This window comes from Kogia breviceps, chromosome 5 (assembly GCF_026419965.1).
Source record: "Kogia breviceps isolate mKogBre1 chromosome 5, mKogBre1 haplotype 1, whole genome shotgun sequence".
Lineage (NCBI taxonomy): Eukaryota > Metazoa > Chordata > Mammalia > Artiodactyla > Physeteridae > Kogia > Kogia breviceps.
In genome coordinates, this window is record NC_081314.1 from 138,094,084 (window position 1) to 138,119,031 (window position 24,948).

A 24,948-nucleotide genomic window follows, 5' to 3' on the forward strand; every position below is an offset into this window, starting at 1 on the left:
GTTCCAACCCCTGAGGATACTGCTGTAAACACAACAGCCAAAATCCTTTCTCTCTTCCCCAGTAGAGCTTACTTGGAGGAGGGGTGGCGGCGGAAGGCACCGTCTTAATAAATGTGCGTAAATTACGAGACCTGGTGTCCCCGCCCCGCCCGGGCCCGAGCTTTCCGCAGGGGGCCGGCGCTCGGCGCGCGCACCCGCGCTAAACACTTGCTCCACCTCTCGGGGAGGAGACCCCGAGGACCGATCCGTGGCACCGTCGGAGCGGAGGGTGAGGGCCACCACCCCGCCACTTCTCTCGCCTTTGCCCCACGACGGCCGTCACTGCCGAAGGGGCCGCCAGCCGCGCGCATCCTGGTCGCCAGCGCCGACCACGGGTGCGGAGGGGTGGCGGCGGAGCCCGGATGCGGAGGGTGCTCCCGAGGCTGGTACCCCGAGGACAACGGCGAGGCCAAACGGCCGAGGTAACGCGTCACTACTGCGGTGGCGGGGACAGGGGTCGGGGGCCGGGCGAACGCCGCCTCCCCCCAGCCGCTTCCCGGAATCCCTCTCCAGGTTCCCGTCTCTCCCCCCCCACCGCGGACTCCACGGGCTCCGCCGGCGCTCCGGGCCAGGGGTGTTTTGCCTCCGCCCTTCTCCCGGGGACCGCCCCCCGCCCACGCCCCCCGCGGCCGCGCTGCCCTCGGCCCCGGCCGGCCGTCCCGAGCTCATCGCCCCTCCTGGGAGCAGTCTTGACGCGCCCAGGCCTGCGGCTCCACCACCTGCCATACCAAGGCGCGGGCCGCCGCGAGATGAAAGCCACTGTCAAGTTCAAAAGTCAGACTCCCCACGATGCACAACGCCTTGCACAACTGGGTTACGGGCTCGGGTCCGGGATTTTCCCCCCGCCCTCCAAGAGAGCAAACTGAGTTTAGCCATCCCTTGTTCCCGGGCGGGAGAGGGTCACGCAGGAGCAACCGGAGCTGAGTGTCCTGTGTCCTTTCAGACCCATCGCTTGGAAGCTGGAGGGAGGACGGGGCGATGGGACAGCGTCGCGGGGACAGGAGTGGCTCCCCCTCCAGGGTGGGGAAGGTGCGAGTCGACGCTCGCGTTTCAACCCTGACCAAAGAAACCAGTTAAACCCAGTTAGTTGGATCCATCAACCCACTTGTGGGGCTAGCGATGGCTTTGAGAAACTCTAGATGTCCCTTCTGTCCGTCTCTCTCTCTTTTAACGTTTGTTTGATTTCCTTGCTTTTGTTTGGCAAAAAGTCTTAGAAACTGAGCGGAACGAGGTGGGAGGTGCAGAGGCAGACGCAGCGAGCGAGAGGCCTGGAGCCCCACCTCGCCCAGGTGGCGGCTGAGATCAACAGGCCGTCCGTCACTTGTCCGGCATCTTGGACAGGTTTCAAAGTATCCTCTCCGCTACGGTTCTGGCTTGCAGACAAAAGGGGGTGGAAGCGAGGCCATAGCAAAATTTGCTCTAAAGAAAACATTTCCTAGTAACGTGCGCATCAGTGTTAAGGTTTGACCTGTTTGTCTCAGGAAATGACTTGATTCCCAATCACTTGCACCACCAAGGGAGTCCCAGTTTTCATCTTTGAAAGCATGGATCAGTAAACAGGGTCGAACAGTTAGAATGCTGTGAACAGATCATATTCCAGCTTCCTAATGTCTTTTGTAATTTCCTTTAACTTTAGAGGGATATTTCAGGGAGCTATTCTTTCTTACGGAAATGATTTAAGTGTCAACAATTTCTTCAGCCTTTGCTTCAGTTTTTTTCCAAGTGAAATTAAATTTAGACAGAAACATCTGTGTGAGTGTGTGTGTGTGTGTGTTGTGTGTGTCTATGCATAGAAAGAGCTCTGGGATTCTGTTCACCTAACGTTAATGGTGGAAATATCAGGATGCTGGGATTTTACTTTTATACATTATTTTTAATTTTTTTAATGAGCACGTAGAAGTATTTTTACGAAGACATAAACTAGAAACAAATGTGCCAAGACATAAACAATGGTTGGTGCTTGGTGGTAAAAATAAAGATGGTTGTTACTTTCTTTGTGCTTTTTTTGGTATATATTTTTTTAATTTCCAGGAGAAGAAGTATGTAGTTTTATTTGTAGAGTCTTTCTGAATCCGTTCATTCATTGATTAGCAAAGATGCGCAAGGTGTCAGGCTGTGCCGGGTAGGAAAAAAGACAGCACTCTGCTCTCTACCAGGAGAATAGGGGGCAGCAAGTTCCCGGAGGGTTGTCTGTCTGTTGGTCTGTCTGTCTGTTTAGGAGGAGTTGAAATTCAGAGAAGAATCACTTTGCCCAGGTTGCATCTCTTTGAGCTGGGCCTTAAAAATGGGTCGTTTTTTGTTTGGGTAGCAATGGCAAGGATTGCTGGGTGGGGAGTTGGGGAGGGGGCAGGGTGGGTGGTGATGGGAGTGTCAGAGCAGGATGTGATGTGTTGCCCAGAGCTCCGCACTTATGTGGGACAGTAGCCTTGAATTCAACCTAAGGCTTTGGTTTCTTTGTCAGGCAGCAGTGAGCTCCTGGCTGGGCTGGTGGCAGAATTTGCAAGGCCCAGAGCAAAATTAAAATGCAGGGCCCCATTGGATTAAAAAGTAGGAAAAAGTACCACCAAAGGTACTAAAATATAAAGCTTTTACTTTTCTTCCATAGTGTTTCTCAACTTGCCCCCCCTTTTTTTTCTATTGAAGGTCATTCTAAGTAAAAAAATTTAATTACTAGCATGAATTTTACCATTCTCCTTTATATTGTGCAAAAGCCAGATCTAAATGCAAATATAAGAGCATTTAATCCAAATGAAGAATCACCGAATTACAATTGGCATTTCATAGCACACAAAATAGCAGAATTGAATTCAAGCTAGAAACACATTAAAAAGTCCTCTTGACTATCACGCTGTCAGGTCTCACCCAGGGTTTTCTAGAGAAATCCAAAAGATTCCAAGTCAAAATTGCCACCTACCACCCATGAGCTATCCAGGCACCTCAACTTATCCTGTAATATTGTATCCATTCAGAACATCCACAGAGATATCTTCGTGAGATGTGATGTCATCTCCCATCATTACTCCTCGGCAGAGGGCCTGCACGGATGTGGACGTTCCCTAGGTGCTGGGCGCACCAAGGTTGTAGAATGCCACTTTGGGTGTGACTCCCTTGTTACCTGGTCCTCTGTCCTGTGGCCCCTGGTCCCTCTGTTTTGTTCTGATGGTAGCACATCTTTGCCTTTGTTCTGCATCTGCAAAACCTTCCCTGTCTTCAGCCGCTGAGAAGTACACACACACCACTACACAATTAGAAGTCTCGCTCTCCTGTGCTGGGCCAGGGGACGCTCCTCCCCCTCTTTGTTCCTGGTGACTCATAACCCACTTCCAGTTAGCTTTCTGGTACCCTCAGTGTTTTGGGGGACTGAAGAATACCCAGTTGCTCGGATGGAGGGAGACAAAAGCTCCGAGGGAGAGAAGGAATGAGACCGATTGAGGGTTCCTTAAAATGTTTGAAGAATCCCTTTCTCACCTTGGAGGGAGGAAGACTTTCTAACTGTAACTCAAAATGCAGGTGCTGAGAAAGAAAATACCTTTAAAACTGAAAGCATAGAACCCAGAAGTTTCTGCATGGTTTAAAAAACACAAATAGCACAGGCAAATCAAAGGACAAGTGACAGAGAAAAGTGACAACGGCAGAGGAAAATAAAGAAAGACGTGATTCATATCACAAAGGGCCAGTTTTCCCTCATACTTAAAAAGCTCCTTCAAACCAATAAGAAAAAAAAAGCAACAACTCAATAGAAAAATGGACAGCGATACAGACAGTTAACAAGAAAGGAAATAGCTCTTACATATATGAAAGCGTGCTCAGTCTTACCCAGAATAAGAGAAATACAGAATGAATATTAGTCCGAAGAGAACTTTGCATTTATGAATTTGATTTTTAGAAATCCAAGAGCTTGAGGGTTATCATGATCATAATCATTATCCATCCTCACAAGCTCTTCCTTTGTGGGGAAGCAGAAATTCTCACACATCGCAGGCAGTTGTGTACATTGGTACAGCCACAAGTGGCGAGAGTGTGACTGTTTCTATCAAAATTACAAATGCGGGGACTTCCTCAGTGGTCCAGTGGTTAGGACTCCGTGCTTTCATTGCAGAGGGCACGGGTTCGAGTCCTGGTCGGGGAACTAAGATCCCACAAGCCACACGCTGTGCGGCCAAAAAAAAAAAAAAAACCAAGAAAAATTACAAATGGCCCCTCTGTGCCAGGTCTCTTCTGTCTGCCCCTGCAAACCCAGCCTCTACCTTCCCCACCCTTTACTGTGCCCTCGGATGCTGTCTGGTATGGGTACACCTGCCCGCAGCCTTGTCCCGTGAGTTCTGATTGGGTTCAGCCAATGGGGAGCCCCAAGTAAGAGAAGACAGTGAGGAATGTTTACCCCTCAACCCCCTCACATCCTAGCTCCTCACACAGGATTCCCTCCTTCCAAATTCCAGTGTTGATATCTTCCCTCTGCACCTCAAGCCCAGGATGATGAGAAGCCCTGCTGTTGTTAGTTTCAGATACTACACTCTTCCTTATGGTTGGCCTGCATCCGGCTCATACATTTGTAAATAGTCCCTTGATTAAAATCTTCCTCAAATTCTCCTAACTTGAATGTGCTGTTTCCCGCTGACACCCTGACTGATACACCCTTTGGCCTGGCAGTCCTACTTCTGGGAAGCTTTCTCACGCTTAGACTTGCTAAATGCAGAATAAGGCATTTCCAAGATTATCCATTGCAGAAACAGTTGGGAGCCACTCAGATGTTCGTCGTGGGGACTGATTATATAAATCATGGTATGTCCATAGAGTAGACTCTGCAACTATTTAAAAAACCAAGGAAATTCTCTTTGGTGCTGATGTAGAAAGATCTCCCAAATATATTTTTAAGTAGAAAAAGCAGGAATTGGACAGGGAATGTATATGCTATCTCTGTGTAAAAAAAAAAAAGGGGTGGAGGGGATAAGAGTACATGTTTGTTTTTGCTTGTGCATGAAGGACTCACAAAAAAAAAACAAATAAAAATAGTTTTCTGAAGGAAGCAAGACTTTTCACTATTTACGTTTTTGTATATTTAAAATTTTGGAACCAAATGACTGTGTTATCTGTTCAAAGGTTAAATTTAAAGTTTCTACCTGCGTAGGTAGGGAATTGGTCCCAGAAGCTGAGGTAAAGCTGCTCGTGTAAATGGGGTAAATGGTCCAGCTCCCAGAAGGGCAGAGGAAGCCTGGCATCAGGAATTTCCTGCTGATCTTTCATTGTCTTGTCTTTGCAGTTTAATTAGACACTTCAGAATTTTGATCACCTAATATTGATTACTTTTCAGATGTGAAAGTAAAGAAAGGACATATAAAATAACAAAGATGCTTTTGAGCCAGAATGTCTCAGTGGTTGGACCCCTTAATTTGTATCCCATGGGTAAGTGTTACTTTTCTCATGGCTCCATTGCCAGGGACCCTGCTGGGGAGCAGCCAATTGATTTCCCTGCCTCGAGGATCCAGTATCAGCTGCTCAATGTCAAGAGACCATTGGAACGTAGATAGGAAACAAACGTTAATGGTTTCATTCACAATGGGTTTCTGCCCTACTGTTGTTTTAGGAAAACAAACAAATTATAATTGACTTAAGGCTCAATGATGAACGGGGTTAGCCTCACTGTAATTTGAAGAGTAATTTCCCTTAATACCCTCATTCTAATCCAGGGTGGAGTTTATCACTGTACTCCTACATTTGGAAAGAGGCCAGACGCCTTTTCTCCCTCCTCATCACAAAACGAAAAAGTCATTGCTGAACTTTGGTTTCCACACTTCATTTATTATTGATTTCTTTTTCCATAGCCCTATTCGTTTGTGCCTTTTCTTTACCATTCTTTTGATTCTATTTCAGTATCACTGTGTCATCTGTTCCATAGTTTATCAGTAAGGTATCCATGAGTGGGACACTTCTCCCCAGACAAGTGCCATGCATTGGAGAGTATATGACAGCCTTGGTCCCCCACCTACTAAAAATGCCCCTAACCCGCCCCCTGAGTCACCAAGTCGTGGTGACATCCAAGAAACAAATGAGAATCCCCACTTCCCATCACCAAGACCTTTCTTCTTCCACCAACCCTGGTAAATACCTTTACCTTGGAAGTTTTTAAATTAGCGACATGCTTATTCATGTTCTGAGAATTGTTCCAGACAGATGACTGCTTCTCAAGACAGTCCTTCAACCAGCCAACCCTGATGACTAGTATCAGCTCCCAAACATCCTATTTTGGATCCAGTCAGGACGAAACATCCTTAGACAATGAGCTGCCGATACCAAAGTCAGCTCTCTAAGAACCATTTACTTGAGCTTTTTTCTTTAGCGCAAGAAAAGTCTCCATCCAATATAAATACATCTGTGAGGAAGAATCCCAGACTCAGAGCAGCAATCTTGTAAATTGAACCCGGTGAAAGTGCTGTTGCTTGTCTAACATGTTTTTCTTCTTCCCAGTGCACATCAGCCTCATGTTTGGTATTTCGTATGTTTTGCCTGGTAAGAGATTTTTCTTGGCTTGACAAAATTTTGTGTAAGGGTCAGAGTGTTGGAGTCACCATTTAGAAGTCAAAAGTGTGGGAAATTTGATTCCTGATCCCAGATCTGTTGCCATTTTGTTTGAATCTTTTTTCCTGAAATACTTTCCCTGTTAAAGGAGAATTTAGCCAATACTGGTTTTCACATTTGTCTCATAAAACTATTATAAGAAGCTAACACTAGGGCTTCCCTGGTGGGGCAGTGATTGAGAGTCCGCCTGCCGACGCAGGGGACGCGGGTTCGTGCCCCGGTCCGGGAGGATCCCACGTGCCGCGGAGCGGCTGGGCCCGTGAGCCGTGGCTGCTGCGCCTGCGCGTCCGGAGCCTGTGCTCCGCAAATGGAGAGGCCACAGCAGTGAGAGGCCCGCGTATGGCAAAAAAAAAAAAAAAAAAAAAAACAAAAAACAGTGTTAGAAATTAACACTAGAGTTAATCTTTAAACCCTCTAAAAGAATATTCACCTCTTGGGCTTCCCTGGTGACGCAGTGGTTGAGAGTCCGCCTGCCGATGCAGGGGACACGGGTTCGTGCCCCGGTCCGGGAAGATCCCACGTGCCGCAGAGCGGCTGGGCCTGTGAGCCGTGGCCGCTGAGCCTGCGCGTCTGGAGCCTGTGCTCCGCAAGGGGAGAGGCCACAACAGTGAGAGGCCCGCATACCAAAAAAAAAAAAAAAAAAAAAGAATATTCACCTCTTAATATTCTCACTAATAGAAGAATGAGGAGACACAGACTGTGCCAAACAAAAAATCATCCAGAAATAATTTCCCATTAATTTGCATTCTTCCACCTGGTACCTGGTACCTGGTACCAGATAAGGGAAAACACATGTTTTTAAACTAAATTTCTTACCTACATATAAACTCGTCCACAAAACATCACTATGCATTAAATATGTATCCAGGCTTGTGATGAGCACCGGGGGTTGAAGATGTGGCGACCAAAAAGCCAAGGCCCAGGTCCTAACCATAGGAAACTTCGATGCTTTTTGAAACGTTAACCATATAAGGCAGGGTTTGACAAATGTAGCTGTGAAGTCTCCTTTGCTGCTGCCACTTCCCGGCTACCTAACATTACATAACTCAACTTCTCAATTTCACCGTCTGTACAATGGGTTTGTTAATAGCACCTATCTGTTCTTCAGTGTAGGCTTGGGGGCGAAATGGAAGATTCAGTCTGGACACACGTTCTCCCTCTCCTCTCTGTGATAGGGAATAAGGACAGTGGGGAAGGCAGAGGAGGGAAAGCTTGCCGTGGGCCAATCTACTTAGGGGGGCTGGAGGAGGGCTCGAGGCTTGACTTGAGAGGATAGGGTGGCCCAGGATGACATAGACTGTTTTGATCCAAACAGCCGCTGAGTCAGTGATAACTGGGTCAGCCTAAATTCTGTTTACACGGTGCTGAGTTCCTGTTTCTGAAGCTTGTTCACCCTGACAGTGTGTTGCTCATCTATTAATTGTATTAGCCCATTTCTCGTGTCCAGCAAAACCAGTGCCTTCTGTGTTTCCCAGATCCCAGGCTCTTGGGAGGGCTTCTCTGCTAGAAGTGTCAGGCTCCAGATCCCAAGGGACAGTTTGAACAGTGGCCAAGATACAACGCTGGGCTCCAGATTTCAATCTTTCTTTCTTTTTTATTTTTTTTTCCTCTTGTTCCCTTTAGATTTTTCAGATGAATCTTGCACTTTAAAGATGACATTACGAAATTTGCAGTCGATCTTATCATGGGAATTAAAGAACCATTCAGTTGTACCAACTCACTATACATTATGGTATACCATCATGAGGTTGGTTTGACATTTCATTTTTCTCTTGTTAACTATATTCTTTTTCTATAATATGGGGAGTGGGGAAGAGGTGATCTTACTTGTGACAGAGCTTTTTCTCTCTCTCCCCCTCTCTCGCCCCTTCTCAATTTCGGTTTTTTAATCAGAGCTTTAAAAGTCTAAAGACAAAAGACCCATCCGTTTCTAATTACACTGAATACTTTAACAACCCAAAGTTATTTTTGACAAAGCTTGCATTTAGAACCAAAGCTAATTCCTACATGTCAAAGCCTCAGAAGCAAAATAATTATCGTGTCTGTTTTCTCTAATTCAGTAAGTCTGGGTGTTGAAAAGTGCTGCATTTTCTGAGGCCAGAAGTCCAAAGATCTGGTGACCATATTGATGGGTTGTGTTTACTTTCCTTTACTCAGGGAGGCATGTAGCACATCAGAAAGCTGCCTGGCCCAGACTAAGACAGGCCCAGGTCCAAAGTCGGCTTGGTCACTAACCAACGCAGAGTGCAGCCTCTCTGTGCTAATCTTCCTACTTAGGGGTTGCTGAGGGACTCGTGACCTAATGGACGGAGCCCTCTTTGGCTCTCTTCTTCCCGCGTCTAAGAATCACCCTCCTAAGCCATTACTTTGATCCAGTAGCCCTTCGGGGTGTCCTTTTGTTGGCTGTTTATTTGGCTTCTAGCTCTTGCTGCTGCTGACACACCCGCTGGAGGGCCTCTTATGGGTTTCTCTTTGGCACCTGCTAAAGTCGTTAAGTTTCTCCCTGCGTTAGGCAGTCACTGGTATCACCCGCCTACCTTTCTGAGGCTTAAGAGAGCAGATGTCTGTGTTGTCCCCATATAGCACAGGCTGACTTAGGACTGGACCATGTGGTCCTCAGCCAGAGAGAGAGGGCGTCTCAGCATGAGGGGCATTCATGATTGTCCTGTAGGGGCAGGGAGATCTGGGGCCTCTGCCATGAACGCCCAACATTTGCTCGTTCATTCATACAGCAGATATTTACTGAGCACCTACTACATGCCAGGGGTCAAACCATGAACCAAAATCCCTGCTCTCTTGGAGCAGACATTCTGAAAGTAGGCAGAGATATCAGTAAACAAAGATATAATGGGGCAGGCGGTGGCAAATAGTATGAAGAAAAAGAGAAACAGGAAGGAGGGATCAGGAGAGAGGAGTGGGGGGCACAGGGTAAGGTGTGCCGTTTGAAATAAGGTGGTGAGGGCAGATGACAACACAGGGACATCTGGGCAGAGCTAGACAAGAACGTGGGAGTGGGGCTTGCAGTTAATGGATTCTCGTCACATAAATGCTAAAGTTTTCTTTTACCTTTTCTTTGCCTTTCAAAGTAAACAAGAAGATATGAAGATCGTTGGGCACTGTACAAATATCACAAGATCATTCTGTGACCTAACAGATGTGTGGGTCAACATGACAGAGATGTATATCCCCAAAGTGGTTGGATTCAGAGGGAATGCAGCTCTGGTCAGTTGTATGGGCTCTTTCTTCCTGGCAATGGACAGTGAGTTGATCTTGTTTATTATCTTCATCATCGTCACCAAGATTATCGTTATGTGCTTTGCCGTGAAGTAGGAAGTTCTACAAAGGCATTTTAGCTGCAGGGCTAAGGTTCACCTCCTGGCCCTGCTACTTCCGACTCTGTAACCGTGGAGCGGTGACTTTTCTTCTCTGAGCCTCCGTTTTCTTCTCCAAAAAGTGGAACGCTAACCTGTCCTTTGCATCCATGCCTGTACGAAGCAGGCATTCAGGCAGTAGTAGCTGCTGTTTTTCTTTTGAGTTTATTTTTTATTGAAGTATAGTTGATTTACAATATTGTGTTAGTTTCTGGTGTATAGAAGCTGCTACTCTTTGCTTTGTTTCACAAACCGACAGGAAGTGGGGAACGGAGTTCAGATGGCTCGTAAGAGCTGTCACATCTCCTCAGCCCCTGCCCCGGATCAGAGGCCAGTAGCTCTTGCACGTGTGAGCTCCCAGGTGTGTGCGCACGCGGGGCCCAGACTCAGAGAACACTGGATCCCAAGAGCAGGTCTGCCCTCTCTTTCTTTCCCTACAACTGGAGTCAGCTCCCTTTGGCACTTGTGTTAACAGCCACAGAGCAGCTGGCAGTGGCGCTCAGCCAGACTCCATCACTTCTTCGATGTCCTGATCTGCAGCCTGTTTCCAAGAGAAAGATTCGGCTTCAGGGCCCTGTTAAAGGCTGTGAAGGTGTATACTCGCACATATGTGCTTAGCAAAGCATGTATTCAGATGACAACCGAATCCTGCTGTAGCAAACTTAGATACTTATGAGACTCTCTGGGATTGTGGAATTGCCTGTTTGTGTATGGGTCCACAGAGAAAAGAAATCGCCCAACTTATAGAACATGGTACTCAGACCATTAAAGAATGTATATTAAAATAGTAATGAGATATCATTTTTCAAGACTCAAAATGGTAAGTATTAAAAATATGTAAATACCCAGATTTAGAGGAAATGCAGGGAAGGTGCTTTGACACAGCCTTTCTGAAGGTATTTGGCAGTATGTATAGAAAAGCTTAACGTGTGCCTGCTCTAATCCAGAATTCCTCTAATAATTTGCCCTAAAGAAATGATTACAGCCAAATGCAAAGATTGAGCTCTAAGAATACTCATTGATGTATAGATTCTATTCAGAAAGCTTAGAGCCAATCTAAATGTTCAAAAGAGTGACTCAGTTAAATCATGGGACAGCCGCTTAGTGGAATAGAATTAGCTGTGAAAAATTATGATGAAGAATCAGGGTCAGCGACTTTCTATAAAGGGCCAGAGAAGAAACACTTTGGACTTTGTGGGCCATGTATGGTCTCAGACACATATCCTTCATTTGATCACAGCCCTTTCAAAAATAACAACCATTCCAAACTTGCAGCCTGTGCAAAATCGAACCCACGGGCCATAGTTTGCCAGGTAATGATGTAGATAAACATGCATTAATATGTTTATGAAATAAATTAAGTGAAAACATATACCATGCAAAACAGTGTAAGAATGACTTAATTTTAGTTTAGATGTGTGTGTGTGTGTACACTAGTTCAGTTTTTATACGTGTAGATATATTTACACACGTACAGCATGGACAAAAGAGGATTAACCACATTCAGGGACAATCCTCTCTGTATTTTCTGATATTTCTGCAATGTTTATGTATTATTATTATTATTATTGTTATTATATGAGAAGAAGTCATTTTCACTCTTGTGTTTAGAATACAACCTGAACTTTGGGGAAATACTGACTTTCACCCCCAAATCTGTCTTCCATTTCTTGTGGTTAATAGTAAACAAATCACTTCACTTTTATTGTCCTCAGTTTTTCACCAATTAAAAAAATACATAACCCACACCTCAACGAGGGCCACGGGGAATTAAAAGACAGTTGTAAAGAGGTATGGTTGTATCATGACAATGGTATTACTACGGTTATGCTATTTATTGACTGACCTTGGGGTTTGTTTTGTTTTCTAAGCACTGCCTTTGGACCCACCAGAGTTTGAGATTGTTGGTTTTACAGACCACATCAGTGTGAATGTGAAATTTCAGTCTGTCGCTCCCAAGATACTAAATGAGGAAGAATTACAGTTTTACTTAGCATTAATTGAAGAACAGTCAGGGGGGACCGTTAAGAAGGTAAGTGGTCAAAACTGTACTGAGTTGGCAATGAATACCTTGCCAAAAACAAAAAAAAATCTGTAATGATTCGAACAATTAAAACTGAAGGATCTAGGCTTCAGTGTGGTCTGACTTCAGGAAAGAGGTCTCCCTAGTTTCTCTATAAAGGGAAGGAGAGAGATGCTGTGGTAGCTGGAGGGAAAAGTGAGGTCGAGGGAGGGACTTTTTGCGATGGAAGAAATGATAGCATGTTCGTGTTTAGAAGGAGTGTTCCGGGGGGAGCAGGGCAGGGAGCAGTGTCTGGGAGAGGAGATGAGAGTCGACGGAATCTCACGAGCATGAGACTAGGCATACGAGTCACAGCGGGAGGGCGCTTCCGGTGAAACAGGCAGCAAGCATTGCCGACTTAAGATCACACGATGACCACAATATGGCCACAATACTATGCCAGGTATGCAACCCAGATGTTCTGACTCCACTGTCGGTTTGCAGTTTTCCCTTCGAGGGCAGCCCTCTCACCATGACACTTCCGGTTCCTGTCCCTTTTCTTCCTCGTTGCTTGTTTTCCAGGCATGAGCTTTTAGTTTGCTACGGGGGCGGGGTGTTAAAAAATAATTCCTCCTCCTTTCAAATACAAACTTGCAGAAAAATATTATTATAGAAGGCTGTATTTGAGCTGGTGGGAAATCCTCATTTATAAAACTACTGGTGAGGATGTACTTTGAAAACTATAAAACATTGTACAAAAGTTATTCTTCAGGAAAGAACCTTCAGATCACCTCTTTAATTCCAAAATGGAACAGAAGTAGCTGGGGAAGAAGAGGCAAAGTGTTTTTAGAGAAGACAGGGAAACTAGACATCAGCCTCAGTTCTGCCACAGATAAGCTGTGTGGCTTTGAGGAGGTTACTTAACCACTCTGAGCTACAGTTTCCTCACCTGGAGAATGGGAATAATGCCTGCTTTGCAGACGCTTTTGATAATCAAATGAGTTAATATGTATAAAAGCAGTTTCTGAAGTATAGACACATATCATTAAAGAAATAGGATAATCTTATTTTCTCATTTTTGCAAGATTATCTTACTGCGAACATGACATCATGGAGACCTTTATTCCTCATTGGGACTTTTTCCTCCTCATTTGTAAAAGGAAGTTGCTAGACTAGATTTCATGGTTTAAAAATGTATGTGTGCATGTGTGTGTGCGTGTGCATGTATGTGTGTGTATCCACGTACATGTAGTTTTAAGGCTTGCCTCTAAATGAAATTTTCACTTAAAGTCTTACTGATTTTTTTGTTTATTTTTACAGGATAAACCCCCAAAAAATGGAAACATCACTGAAAATTTCAGTTATGTCATCGACAAGTTAATTCCAAAAACAAACTACTGTGTATCTGTTTATTTTGAGCCTAAAGATCCAAGAAAAATAAATAGATCTCCCTTAAAATGTATCCTCTTTCAACCTGGATCGGAATCAGGTATGACAGTTTTTGAAAATTCATGTTTTGCTTTTACTCTGAGGGAAAACCTGTTTCAAGAAAAGAAACTGAAAGTCGTGGAGCCTTAAAGGCATTTCTTCCAACAAAGGCACACCACAGAGATGTTTTCTGTCAGTCAGTCTCTACCATGTGGTGGAGTCACTTTTATGTTGCCATACCATGGGGACAATCAGGTATCTTCCTTTTTAACATCAGAAATCCTCCTGAAGTGGAAATGCTTTTATTTCAGGGAGTCAGGATCAAGTTCAGTTCTGTGTGCCCTTAGCCCGGCCATTATTCAAGCCAAGTGCTGGAGGAGGCTGGGTTGCTGAAGCAACTGCCTGCAGAGGCATCAAAGGGTAGAATGATGGATAAGTAAGGTAAGGTTCATATATGTGGTCTGGCTGTCAGGAAGGTAGGCTGTAGCTCATAGATGAAAGAGAAACTTGCCAGTGTGGATGAGATAGTCACTGCTGAATGCTGAAAGCCCTTCTGTGGCCAAGGCATCAGAACAGTAAACAGCATGCTCCCCGAACCTTCCTTCGAATGGAGGAATTTGCAGGGAGAACGATCCTTCAGCCTCAGGAACATCCACTGCTGATTATTCTCTCGGGAAGCCACTAGGTCTCCAACTGTTTTGCCAAAAGTGAAAATCTCCCCCACAAAGAAGCCTTTCTGAATTTGCCAACCCCAGTGAGAGTTTCTTTAATGCTCTGATCTACCAGAGCAAAAATAAAATAAGATGAGATTTACAAGGAAGTGACCGTAAGTGCTATGGCTTATCTGCGTCTGAAGTGAGCTTCACTAACCAGTGCCTGGCACATCAAGGTGCCTGGTGTTTGCTATAACTCCAGGCAGTGTGATTTTGTTCTCCAGCATCCCTCAGAATCAAATGATAAACAGGCTGATTTTAAAGGGATGATACACAGGCCAATTTTATTTCATGACTTTAGCTTAAATTTATATAATGTCAGTTAAATATGGGCAAACCTAAAACTGCATATAGATTCTTCATGCCTACAAAAATGTAAACCCCAAACAAATTAACATATCTGTGTTCTAACACCAATTCTCAACATCAACCAAGTGTCCAGAGGTTCGATTCATTTCTGATACTACAGGGAGTTAGCGCATGCCCCACAGGTTAAGGGGCTCAATCCCGCAAGACTGCCTTCACTACAGATGCCAGCAAGTCCTACAAGTCCTACAACTTGCCATACAAGTCCTGGGTCCCCAGGCTACCCACACGTCTGTCCAACCTGGCTACAAATTCAGAGGTTCCCAGATTTAATAATTCGCTAGAATGACTCACAGAACTCAGGAAAACACTACGCTTACTCTTACCATTTTATTATAGAAAATACAAATGAGCAGCCAGATGAAGAGGTACATAGTCTGGAAGGTTGCAAGTGCAGGAGCTTCTGTTCTGGCAGAGTCAGGATACATCACCCTCCCTATACTTTGATATGTTCACCAACCAGAATTTCCCCAAGCCTCACTGTCCAGAGTTTTTACTGGGTTCATTACTTAGGCACGGTCAATTAAATCATCGGCCATTTGTGATTAACTCAATCTCCAGCCCCTCTCCCCTCCCTAGAGGTCAGGGGTGGGACCAGAATTTCCAGAAATTCAGCTCATTAACATAAATGCAGATATGGTCCCCAAAAGGCACTCCTATCACTGAGGAAATTCCAAGGGTTTTTGAAATTCTGTGCCAAGAACCAGGGACAAAGGCCAGATATTATTATTATTATTATTACTATACCATGATCTTATAAACAAACAGAACTGTGAAACCAGTCGAATGAAGAAATTATTTCTCCTCTGCTCAACGGAATATTTCTGTGCTACAAATCTGTGGGGGGCTTTTTCCCACACCAAACACTTCCTCCACATCAGCTCATCGTCATACAATTTAACTCAATTCTAACACCATCTGCTTGGAGAAAGCATCAGATCCCACAAGTTAAGGGCTCAGTCCCACAAGACTGCCCCCCCCCCCACTTAAACACCAGTCGCAGGTTCACGTTGTCACGTGAACTCTGACCAACAAGCTATAAATCAGAGATTCCCACAATCCTCTCCTTGGCTTTGATAATTTGCTAGAATGGCTCACAGAACTCAGGAAACCAGTTTACGTACCAGATTCCTGTTTATTATAAAAGGTTGCAACTCAGGAATAGCCAGAAGGAAGAGATACATAGGGCAAGGTTTGGCAGTTCTCCAAACCCCATCGTTTAGGGTTTTTTAAGGAGGCTTATGTAGACATGACAGATTAAATCCTTGGCCATTGTCAATTACTTCGACCTCCCACTTCTTGACCTCCCCAGAGGTCAAGGGGTGGGGCTGAAAGTTCCAACTCTCCAAATCACAGGGTTGGTTCCCCTGACAACCAGCGCCCATCCTCTGAGGCTTTCCGAAAATCACCTCCTTAATGTAAACCGAGTGAGGTTGAGAGGGGCTTGTTATGAATAACAAAAAATGCTCCTTTCACTTTCTTTGCTCTAATCACTTAGGAGATTCTAAGGGTTTCAGAACTGGGGACAAAGACCAAATATGTACTTCTTATTATAAATCACACTATCACAGCAATAAAAAACCCAGTAATATGACATGACAGACAGTGGTTTGCTGAAACTCAGTCTGCACTTAGGTGAATCCAAGCCTGACTAAAGGCACTGCTGCTTTGGAAGTTGATATCCTTGTTCTGTGACAGTTCAGTTTCTCCCCTGACTTTTCTCTGTTTCACCCACTAAGAAATGGTCATGCAGCAGCATGCTGTCCCATCACTTCATGTTTCCTTGGTGTGAACACATCATCTTGCATATTGTCAACCTCCATTATTTTTATCATTACATGAGACAGTTGAAGTACAGGTATGCCTCACTATCCAAATATTTCATGTCCCAATTCTTGTCTGAAACTTCAGGAACCAAGTAGGTTCATATAACGTGGCCCCTCTCACTATCCAAACTGGCGGTGTGAGCCACCCTCAATTAGCCAAACTCAGGTACCAGGTGGGGAATTCTTGAAGGATGACCTGGGACCAGAATTAACTTACTGGGACTCAGTGGTGAACACTGGTATCTTTTTTTGTTGGTTTTTTTTTTTTTTTTTTTTTTTTTGCGATACACGGCCTCTCACTGTCGTGGCCTCTCCCGTTGCGGAGCACAGGCTCCGGACGCGCAGGCTCAGCGGCCATGGCTCACGGGCCCAGACCCTCCGCGGCACGTGGGATCTTCCCGGACCGGGGCACGAACCCGCGTCCCCTGCATCGGCAGGCGGACTCTCCGCCGCTGCGCCGCCAGGGAAGCCCTGAACACTGGTATCTTAAGGCAGTATTGATATGGGGGAATTTAGTCCAGAGAGCTGGAGAAATGTCTCCGCTTTGTCAAACATCAAACTAATTGGTTGGCTTTTTTCAGCAAGATCCTGAGGGAAAGCTGTGCTTATCCGTTTGACAAAAAAAAATTTTTTTTGTCTGTGCCACATGCATGCACAGCTTGTGGGATCTCTGTTCCCTGACCAGAGATAGAACCCGTGCCCCCTGCAGTAGAAGCACGGAGTTCCAACCACTGGACCACCAGGAATTCCCCATCTGGCAAATAGATATCAGGGGTCTACTATGTGCCAGATTATTTTCTAGATACTGGGGATACAGCAGTGAACAAAACAGATAAAAATTGCTGAGCTTATGTTGGGAGACAGAGAAACAAGATTAAAAAATAAAATATATAGTGTGTTAAGTGATGGTAAGTACTACGGAGAAAAATTAAGCAGAAAGGGTGCAGGGAGGGGGGCAATTTCAGGTAGAGGGTGGTAGGTGTCTTTTAAATAGGGTGGTGTCCTGTTTACATTCCCTAGAAGCAGGGCCAAAACCAAAATTCTAGTTCAAGTGACTCACTGGGGCAGGAGGAGGGGTGGACACATGGGTCAGAATTCCACGACATCATTGCTTCTGCAAAGAAGTCACTTTGGTTCACAGAATCCTCTTCAGGAATGTAAGCTCTATACGTGTAAGAATTTTTCATTATAAAGGTGTGCCTTTATGGCTAGATCTGATTCTAGAACTGCCATTGATATGACATGCCTTCATTCTTTCTTTTTTTTAATTGGAATATAGCTGATTTACAATGTTGTGTTAGTTTCAGGTGTACAGCAAGGTGAATCAGTTATACATACCCACATATCCACCCTTTTTTATATTCTTTTCCAATATAGGTCATTACAGAGTATTGACCTACAGTACTGTGCTATACAGTAGGTCCTTATTAGTTAACTGTTTTATATACAGTAGTGTGTACATGTCAATCCCAATCTCCCAGTTTATTCCCCCCCCCCTTCCCTCCAGTAACCATGAGTTTCTTTCTTACATCTGTGACTCTGTTTCTGTTCTGTAAATAAGTTCATTTGTACCATTTTTTTAGATTCTACATATAAGCATATGGTATTTGTCTTTCTCTCCCTGACTTACTTCACTCAGTATGACAATCTCTAGATCCATCCATGTTGCTGCAAATGGCATTATTTTGTTCTTTTTTTTTTTTTTGGTTGAGTAATATCCCATTGTATATATGTACCACATCTTCTTTATCCATTCTGTTGATGGACTGTTGATGGACATTTAGGTTGCTTCCATGTCCTGGCTATTGTAAATAGTGCTGCAATGGACATTGGGTGCATGTGTCTTTTCCAGTCATGGTTTTCTCTGGATAGATGCCCAGGAGTGGGATTGCTGGATCATATGGTAACTCTGTTTTTAGTTTTGTAAGGAACCACCATAGTGCTCTCCATAATGGTCTTACCAATTTACATTCCCATCAACAGTAAATGAGGGGTTCCCTTTTCTCCACACCCCCTCCAGCATGTATTGTTGGTAGATTTTTTGAAGATGACCCATTCGTTCTTGATGGGAATGAAAGGGGTTTGTGAATCTTCTGCCATCTGAGGGAGCAGACCTTCACTGTGTTTCTTTCTGTTCATTCTTTAACCTTTTGAAAGACTTTAAAAATATATGAGCCGTCTTTACTTTTTCCTCTCCTGTATTTGTTTTGCCTGAGACTGTGGCTATAGGATTAATATTAAGAAAAGTCTTTCTGGAAATTTAAGAGAGCCTTAGTTTTATAACTATTGATTTCTTCTCAGTCCAGTTGGACTTATGGAAGAAAGCTATTTTCATTCAGAAAATTGAAATTTTCCAAAAGTAATTTTGACAAGAAACTAAAGGAGAACTCATAATAGGACAAAGCAAGCTCTTGGCTCCTGGCGTGGCCAAAGTCTAGCTTCAGAGTGACGCGTTGTTTTCTTCCGACAAACTCCCCTTTTCCACTCCTCCCTGTCTGCCATGCATGCTGACTGTGCCTAGTGAGCATTGGAGACCTGACTAGCGTGACTCAGAAAGTTTTTCTTTTTTTAATTTCGATAATTTACACTTGAATGGTCACATGTGGCTAGTGGCTACCATATTGGACAGTGCAATTATAGAGCATAATGATCAACTGGAAGAAATTTGACTTTTAAAAACTGAATTTTTATCAATTTTTAAAAATGTATACTTGGATTACTTTCCGTTCTTTGGTATTTAACAATAGTTTTTCCAACTTTTGCCCCCTTGATAAACCCCTCCACCGCCAGATCAATGTACATTTATTCCCAACCGCAATTGTTTATTGGATTTATTTTGAAATAAAGCCACTTAATTTTTTCATCAACAGAGTCATCAGAATCTGCCACAATAGGAGGAATAATTGCTCTGTTTTTAATAGTTGCCTTCATCATAAGCACTGTAATGATGCTGAAACGGATCGGTTACATATGCTTAAGAAATGATTTCCCCAAAGTTTTGGTAGGTATTTTTTTTTTAATTCCTGTCATTATTTTTCATTTTAACTTAAGAATTTTTATTATATGCTTAAATATTTACACAGAAGAAAACCCCATTGTCTCAAATCATCACGGTGTTTTATCACTCTGGATTCTTTTCCATCCCTATAAACCTCTATTTTGAATTTTCTGCTTTCTTTTTATACTTTGTCCACATATGATTTTCAATAATCAACATAGTTTTCCATTGTTATTAATGTCTCCTTTTTCCCTTAATCATTTCTCAACTCTAGGGCATTTGGATTGATTTCTTTTCCTTTCATGTCTGTCTTTGGCCATTATGAATAATGCAATGAACATTTTTATACAGGTTGTCTTTTTAGTTTGGATTACTTCCATGGAATAGATACACAAAGTGAATTTATCTTATATAAAAATATAAAGAATTAATCTATAATGCTAGTGTCAACATAGAGATGGACACCTTTCTCCAAAGCTCTGCTGGCATTAATTAATCATTTTTTCTACTTTTGTTCATTTATCACAGTATAACTGTCCCCCAGAGTTGCTCTTATTTGTGTTCATTGTTGGTGAAACCAGCCATTTTGTCTTCATATTTTCTCTCTGCTTCCTGAGGCATATTCTTCCTGCTCAGAGCCTTTAGCACTCAGCCAAGTCTGGGTATTGATCTTACTTATTTCTAAAGCCTCCTCATGTGTTTTGACTCAAGCACTTTGCCCATCATTTTTCATTTTCCGTATCGTGTCACTTTCCTTCTACATTAGAAAATTATCAGAAATATCTTATTTTTCTATGTTTGAACTCATTCACCTTCTTCTTCTTCTAATTTTTTTAACAGCCACAAATAAATATCCCTCCACAGGTGATAAAAGTGTAGTCTTTTTAGTTTTAAATTCTTTTGTTTCTTTAAAATTTTTTTAATTGAAGTATAGTTTATTTACAATGTTGTGTTAGTTTCAAGTGTACAGAAAGTGATTCAAGTGTACAGGAAGACTATATATATATATATATTCTTTTTCAGATTCTTTTCCATTATAGGTTATTACAAGATATTGAATATAGTTCCCTGTGCTATACAGTAGGTCCTTGTTGTTTACCTACTTTATACATAGTAGTTTGTTTATGTTAATCCCATATTCCTAATTTATCTCTTCCCACCCCTGTCCCTTTTCCCTTTTGGTAAACATAAGTTTGTTTTCTATGTCTATGAATCTATTTCTGTTTTGTAAACAAGTTCATTTGTATCATTTTTTTTTTAGATTCCACAAATAAGTGATAGCATATGATATTTGTCTTTCTCTCTGACTTTCTTCACTTAATATGATAAACTCTAGGTCCATTCAAGTTTTTGCAGATGGCATTATTTCATTCTTTGTTATGGATGATGTACTCATCTTTTTCTTGTTCTTGTTTGTTCAGGTTGGGTGGGGGGAGGGATTGTTTGGGGGGAGGGGTGCTTTTGGAGTTTTTAATTACAGTTAGTATTTGAACCTAGATGTCATTTGGTTGTAGCTTATGAGAAGTAAATTGCTCTGTGTTGGATTTCATCCACATTATGATCCCTGTATTGCAAGAACGGTTGGTTTGTAATCTATCAGTGTAACTTTTATCTTTGTATCTTTAACAATGTATATTTTGAATCTTTTATGTTAGTGCTCAGTAGCAAGTTTACTCTCAGACTTTACTCCAACTCATCTGTTGGCCATGTACTGCTTTGGCCTTGAGGTCTTAGGTAAATCCCACTCCAATTCATATTTCTCATGCAGCCTTGAGATATAAAGGCCCCTAGCACCACACCCATCACCTCCTAGGTAATCTTCTGCCTGAATTACCTAAACTCATTACTAACCCTCCTCCCAGGTCTCCCTGGGACTCTTCCCATCCTTAAAATGCACCCAAATTATATGCCAATTATATTTATACCTATTATTGTGTTAACCCCAAGTAATGACAGGAGGTATTGTTATCTTGTGTCTGCCTGGTATTTCTCCATTAAAAATTGTTACTCTGTGTTTAAGTAAAAACTCTAGGAATAGTAAAACAGAACACCCTAGGTCTAGTATGTTTGTGTATGTATGTTTAATCAAGAACAGATATTAAAAATTTTAAACATTGTCTTTTCTCTCTCTCCCATCCCCCTCCCCTCCCCCTCCTTCTCCTCTTTTGCATTTAACAAATATGTGTTGTGTATTTACTGTGTGTCCACATGTTATAGGTGCTGGGGATCTAGATGTGAATAAAGCAAACAAAACATGTGCCCTTATGGAGCTTAAAGTCTGAAAAATGGGGGAAGAGCAATGATAATTTAGATGATACGACCGGCTAAGTAAGAAATTCAGAATCTAGAGACAAATTATCAGGACTAATAAGTTTAACAATGTGTTACACACAAAATAATCAATATAAAAATGCTTGCATTTTTATACACTAGCAACAATCACTTAGAAAACAAATATATTTTTATATAAGTTGCTTTTCAACATCCAAGAAATTAGGTACACAAATCATAGCAAAAAGCTCTGTGAATTTTCACAAACTCAATGTACCCACATAACTCACACCCAGATCAAGAAAGAAAACATGACCAGCCTCCCCAGAAGTCTCTCCTACCTATTAGTCACTGCCCATATCCAGGATAACCACTTTCCTGATTACTAACAGCATAGGTTAGTTTTACCTGGTTTTGAACTTGGAATCATACAGTAAAATGGAATAATGCAATTTAAATGAAAACATACTGTTTTTATAATGCCATTACAATGGTAATAAAAATACTTTAAAAACAAGGAAGATATCTAACAGAAGATGTCAGAAGCCCATCGTGGAGAAAATTATCTAACCTTATTGTAAAGCATTAACAAAGATCTAGTCAAATGGAGATCCCAGAGATGTTTCCCACATATGTGGGAGCATGACTAAATGACAAGTAGGAATTGCAGTGGGGAAAGGATTGACAGGTCAATAAATGTTATCTATATGGGGGGAAATGAAATTGGATCCCTACCTCACACCATACACAAACATCATTTTCAGGCTTATCAAAGACTGTAATGTGAAAGGCAAAACTGTTAAAAGTTTTAGAAGGCAATAGAGGAGATTCTTACTTTGGGGCAAGGAAGATTCAGCAGAAACCATGAAGAAAGAAAAGTGATACATCTTCTTACATTAAAATTGAGAACTTCTTTCCATCAAATGTTATCATAAAGAGAGTAAAATGTTAAACCAGAGACTGGGGGAAATTACATGTAGCAAAAATAATCAACAAATAATTGGCATCTAGATTATAGATTATATAGAGAGCCCCTATAAATCAATAAGAAAAATGATGAACAACCCAATGGAACAATTCATCCCAAGGCTAGGTCTGGATAGAGTCAGGAAAGAGTAGGCTTGTCAAATTGGGCAGGCCTGAGCAAGAGAATAGAGAGGAGGAGGATGTCAATGATGGTTCCAGGTCTGTGAAAGGAATCTCGTGACCCCCTCCTCAGCAAGACCCCATTGTAGCCAGTCTCCTTAGCCCACCTCACCTTCTGTGTCCCGGAGGTGCTGGATCAGAGCAAGCTGCAGTCTCCCTGCTCTTCTCATCTCTGACCCTTTAGGGGTCACCTGCCTCGTTAAGGTCCTCCAGTCCAGAGGGCTTTGACCCCAGTGGAATCGGCTCCCTAGAATCTCTCCTTACTCCTCACAGTTCCTTGATATCCTTAAGAATGTCAGCAATCCAGGGCTGAAATCTATCCAGACTAAATGGATAGATTCCCCTGACAAGCAAGAAGCAGCGAGGAAACAGCAGTAGGAAGGAGTGGGCCAGTCGCTGCTGCAGGCAGCCTCCTAGTTTGAAACCCAGCCTCCACCACTTAGTATTCCTGAAACTTGGGCAAGTTTCTTAACCTCTCTGCCTCATTTTCTCATCTGTAGAGTGGGGATAAGAATAGTAAGCCGACTTCATAGAGCGGTTGTGAGGGTAAAATGAATCATAACGTATAGATTACTAAAAGCAGTGCCCTGCAAATAGTAAACACTGCGTAACCATTAGCCATTATTATTGTTGCCATCGTCCTCATTACCACCTTCCCCATCACTGTGTAGTTAACCTCATTAAGTTTTATGATGTCAAAAAGTAAACACCCAGAATTGATACCCTCTGTTTTGTTTTGTTTTGTTTTTTTTTAGAATTTTTATAAATTGTCAGTCTTGGTATTTCCCGAGCTGCCTCCGTTGGAAAAAGTGGCTACTGTGGAGGTCATTCACATCAACAGAAAGAAGAAAGTGTGGAATTATAATTATGATGATGAAAGTGACAGCGAAAATGAAGCAGCCCCCCGAATAAGCGCAGGTGGTTACACCACGCACGGACTAACGGGCAGGCTGTGTCCCACCTCCGTGTCCTCGGCCACCTTGGAGGACTGCAGTGACCTGGCTGCTGAGGAGAGTGACCTGCCCGAGGCTGATGCTGAGGCCCTGACGGCACCAGGGCCCAGCCTCTGGCAGTCGGAATGCACAAGTAGGGGCTACCAGGGGAGAGGGAACCAGCTGCAGGACCCCTTTTCCGAGGAGGACAGCAGCTCCACGGAGGGGTCTGGGGACAGAATTGTCTTCAATGTGGATTTGAACTCTGTGTGCGTGAGGGCCCTTGAGGACAACGACGACTCAGAAGTCACTCCAGTGTTACCGTCTCGTCCAGAAGAGACAGTCGTGCTAGAGGACCCTGACGAGACAGAGTCGAACCTTCTGGTGGCCAGTGGAGAAGGGACACAGCTGCCCTTCCCCGGCCCCTCTGCGGAGTGCCCGTGGCCTGAAGATGCTCCTTCTGATAAAAGTGACACTTCTGAGTCGGATATTGACATGAGGGATGGTTATGTAATGAGATGAATGAATCAAGAAATATTTAATTAACTCGGACTCCTGCTACCTCCGGTGCTGTTCCTCCCAGCACCCGCACTTGCTCCTTTGGGGTCTCCAAGTGTTCTCCGAGGGAAGGATTAGGAGACTGGTGACATCATCTGTGCAAATTCCCAGTCTGGGGGAAGGGGAGGTGGGAAACAGAGTATTCTGGTATCATTCGGTGCAGTTGTTTACCAATTCAAAGTGATTTGCTTTGAAGGGAAAAGGCCCTGCCCATTCCCTTTATTCTCATGGATGTCTAATGTTTCTGCATCATGTTTCCCAGAGTAAAGAGCGGGGTTTATAGGAGGAGCAGTCAGCATTGTTTTCCACAGGCTCCAGGAAAGAGCAGGAAAGCAGCAGAAAAAGAGGAGGGAGGCTGGGCTGCGCGAGAGAAAGGAGGGACACACACACCAGGAAACAGAAGCACACGCTTCAGGTTGGGTTAGAAGTAGGGATGGTCCAGCCAAGTCTTGGGCACCTGCCAGATGATATTCTGTCGCCTACACTCTTGAAAATGCAACTCTCAGCCCCTCGCAGAACCCTCCTCCAACTGAGTGAAGAAGACAGACACACCGTAAATAACTCTAATGCGGGGCGGGTGACTAATACAGAAACATTTGCATAAGGGGGAGGGATAGAATCTCTGTGTCATATTTTAAGATTTAATTTTGTACAATGGTTGGAGGTTGGTAAAAAAGAAAACACGCTTTTTAATATAAACTTGGGAACGTCTTCAGAGTTGT

The 24,948-nt window shown here is 43.3% G+C and overlaps 1 protein-coding gene across 5 annotated transcripts; it reads left to right on the forward strand.

Annotated features, from left to right (window-relative positions):
• The first annotated feature begins 142 nt into the window (after positions 1-142).
• Positions 143-24,929, forward strand: IFNAR2 (interferon alpha and beta receptor subunit 2). Of its 5 annotated transcripts, none has more exons than XM_059064457.2 (9): positions 143-461; positions 5,351-5,442; positions 6,505-6,546; positions 8,239-8,362; positions 9,702-9,874; positions 11,858-12,018; positions 13,309-13,477; positions 19,192-19,322; positions 23,492-24,929. In XM_059064457.2, exons 2-9 carry the CDS (start codon positions 5,388-5,390, stop codon positions 24,188-24,190), a joined length of 1,554 nt encoding a protein of 517 aa, XP_058920440.1. In that variant the 5' UTR covers positions 143-461; positions 5,351-5,387; the 3' UTR covers positions 24,191-24,929. The 5 variants fall into 5 exon arrangements, with proteins under 5 accessions (XP_058920440.1, XP_066891129.1, XP_058920439.1 ...); XM_067035026.1 differs by lacking the exon at positions 143-461 and adding an exon at positions 4,751-4,821; XM_067035028.1 differs by lacking the exon at positions 19,192-19,322.
• Positions 24,930-24,948: the final 19 nt, after the last annotated feature.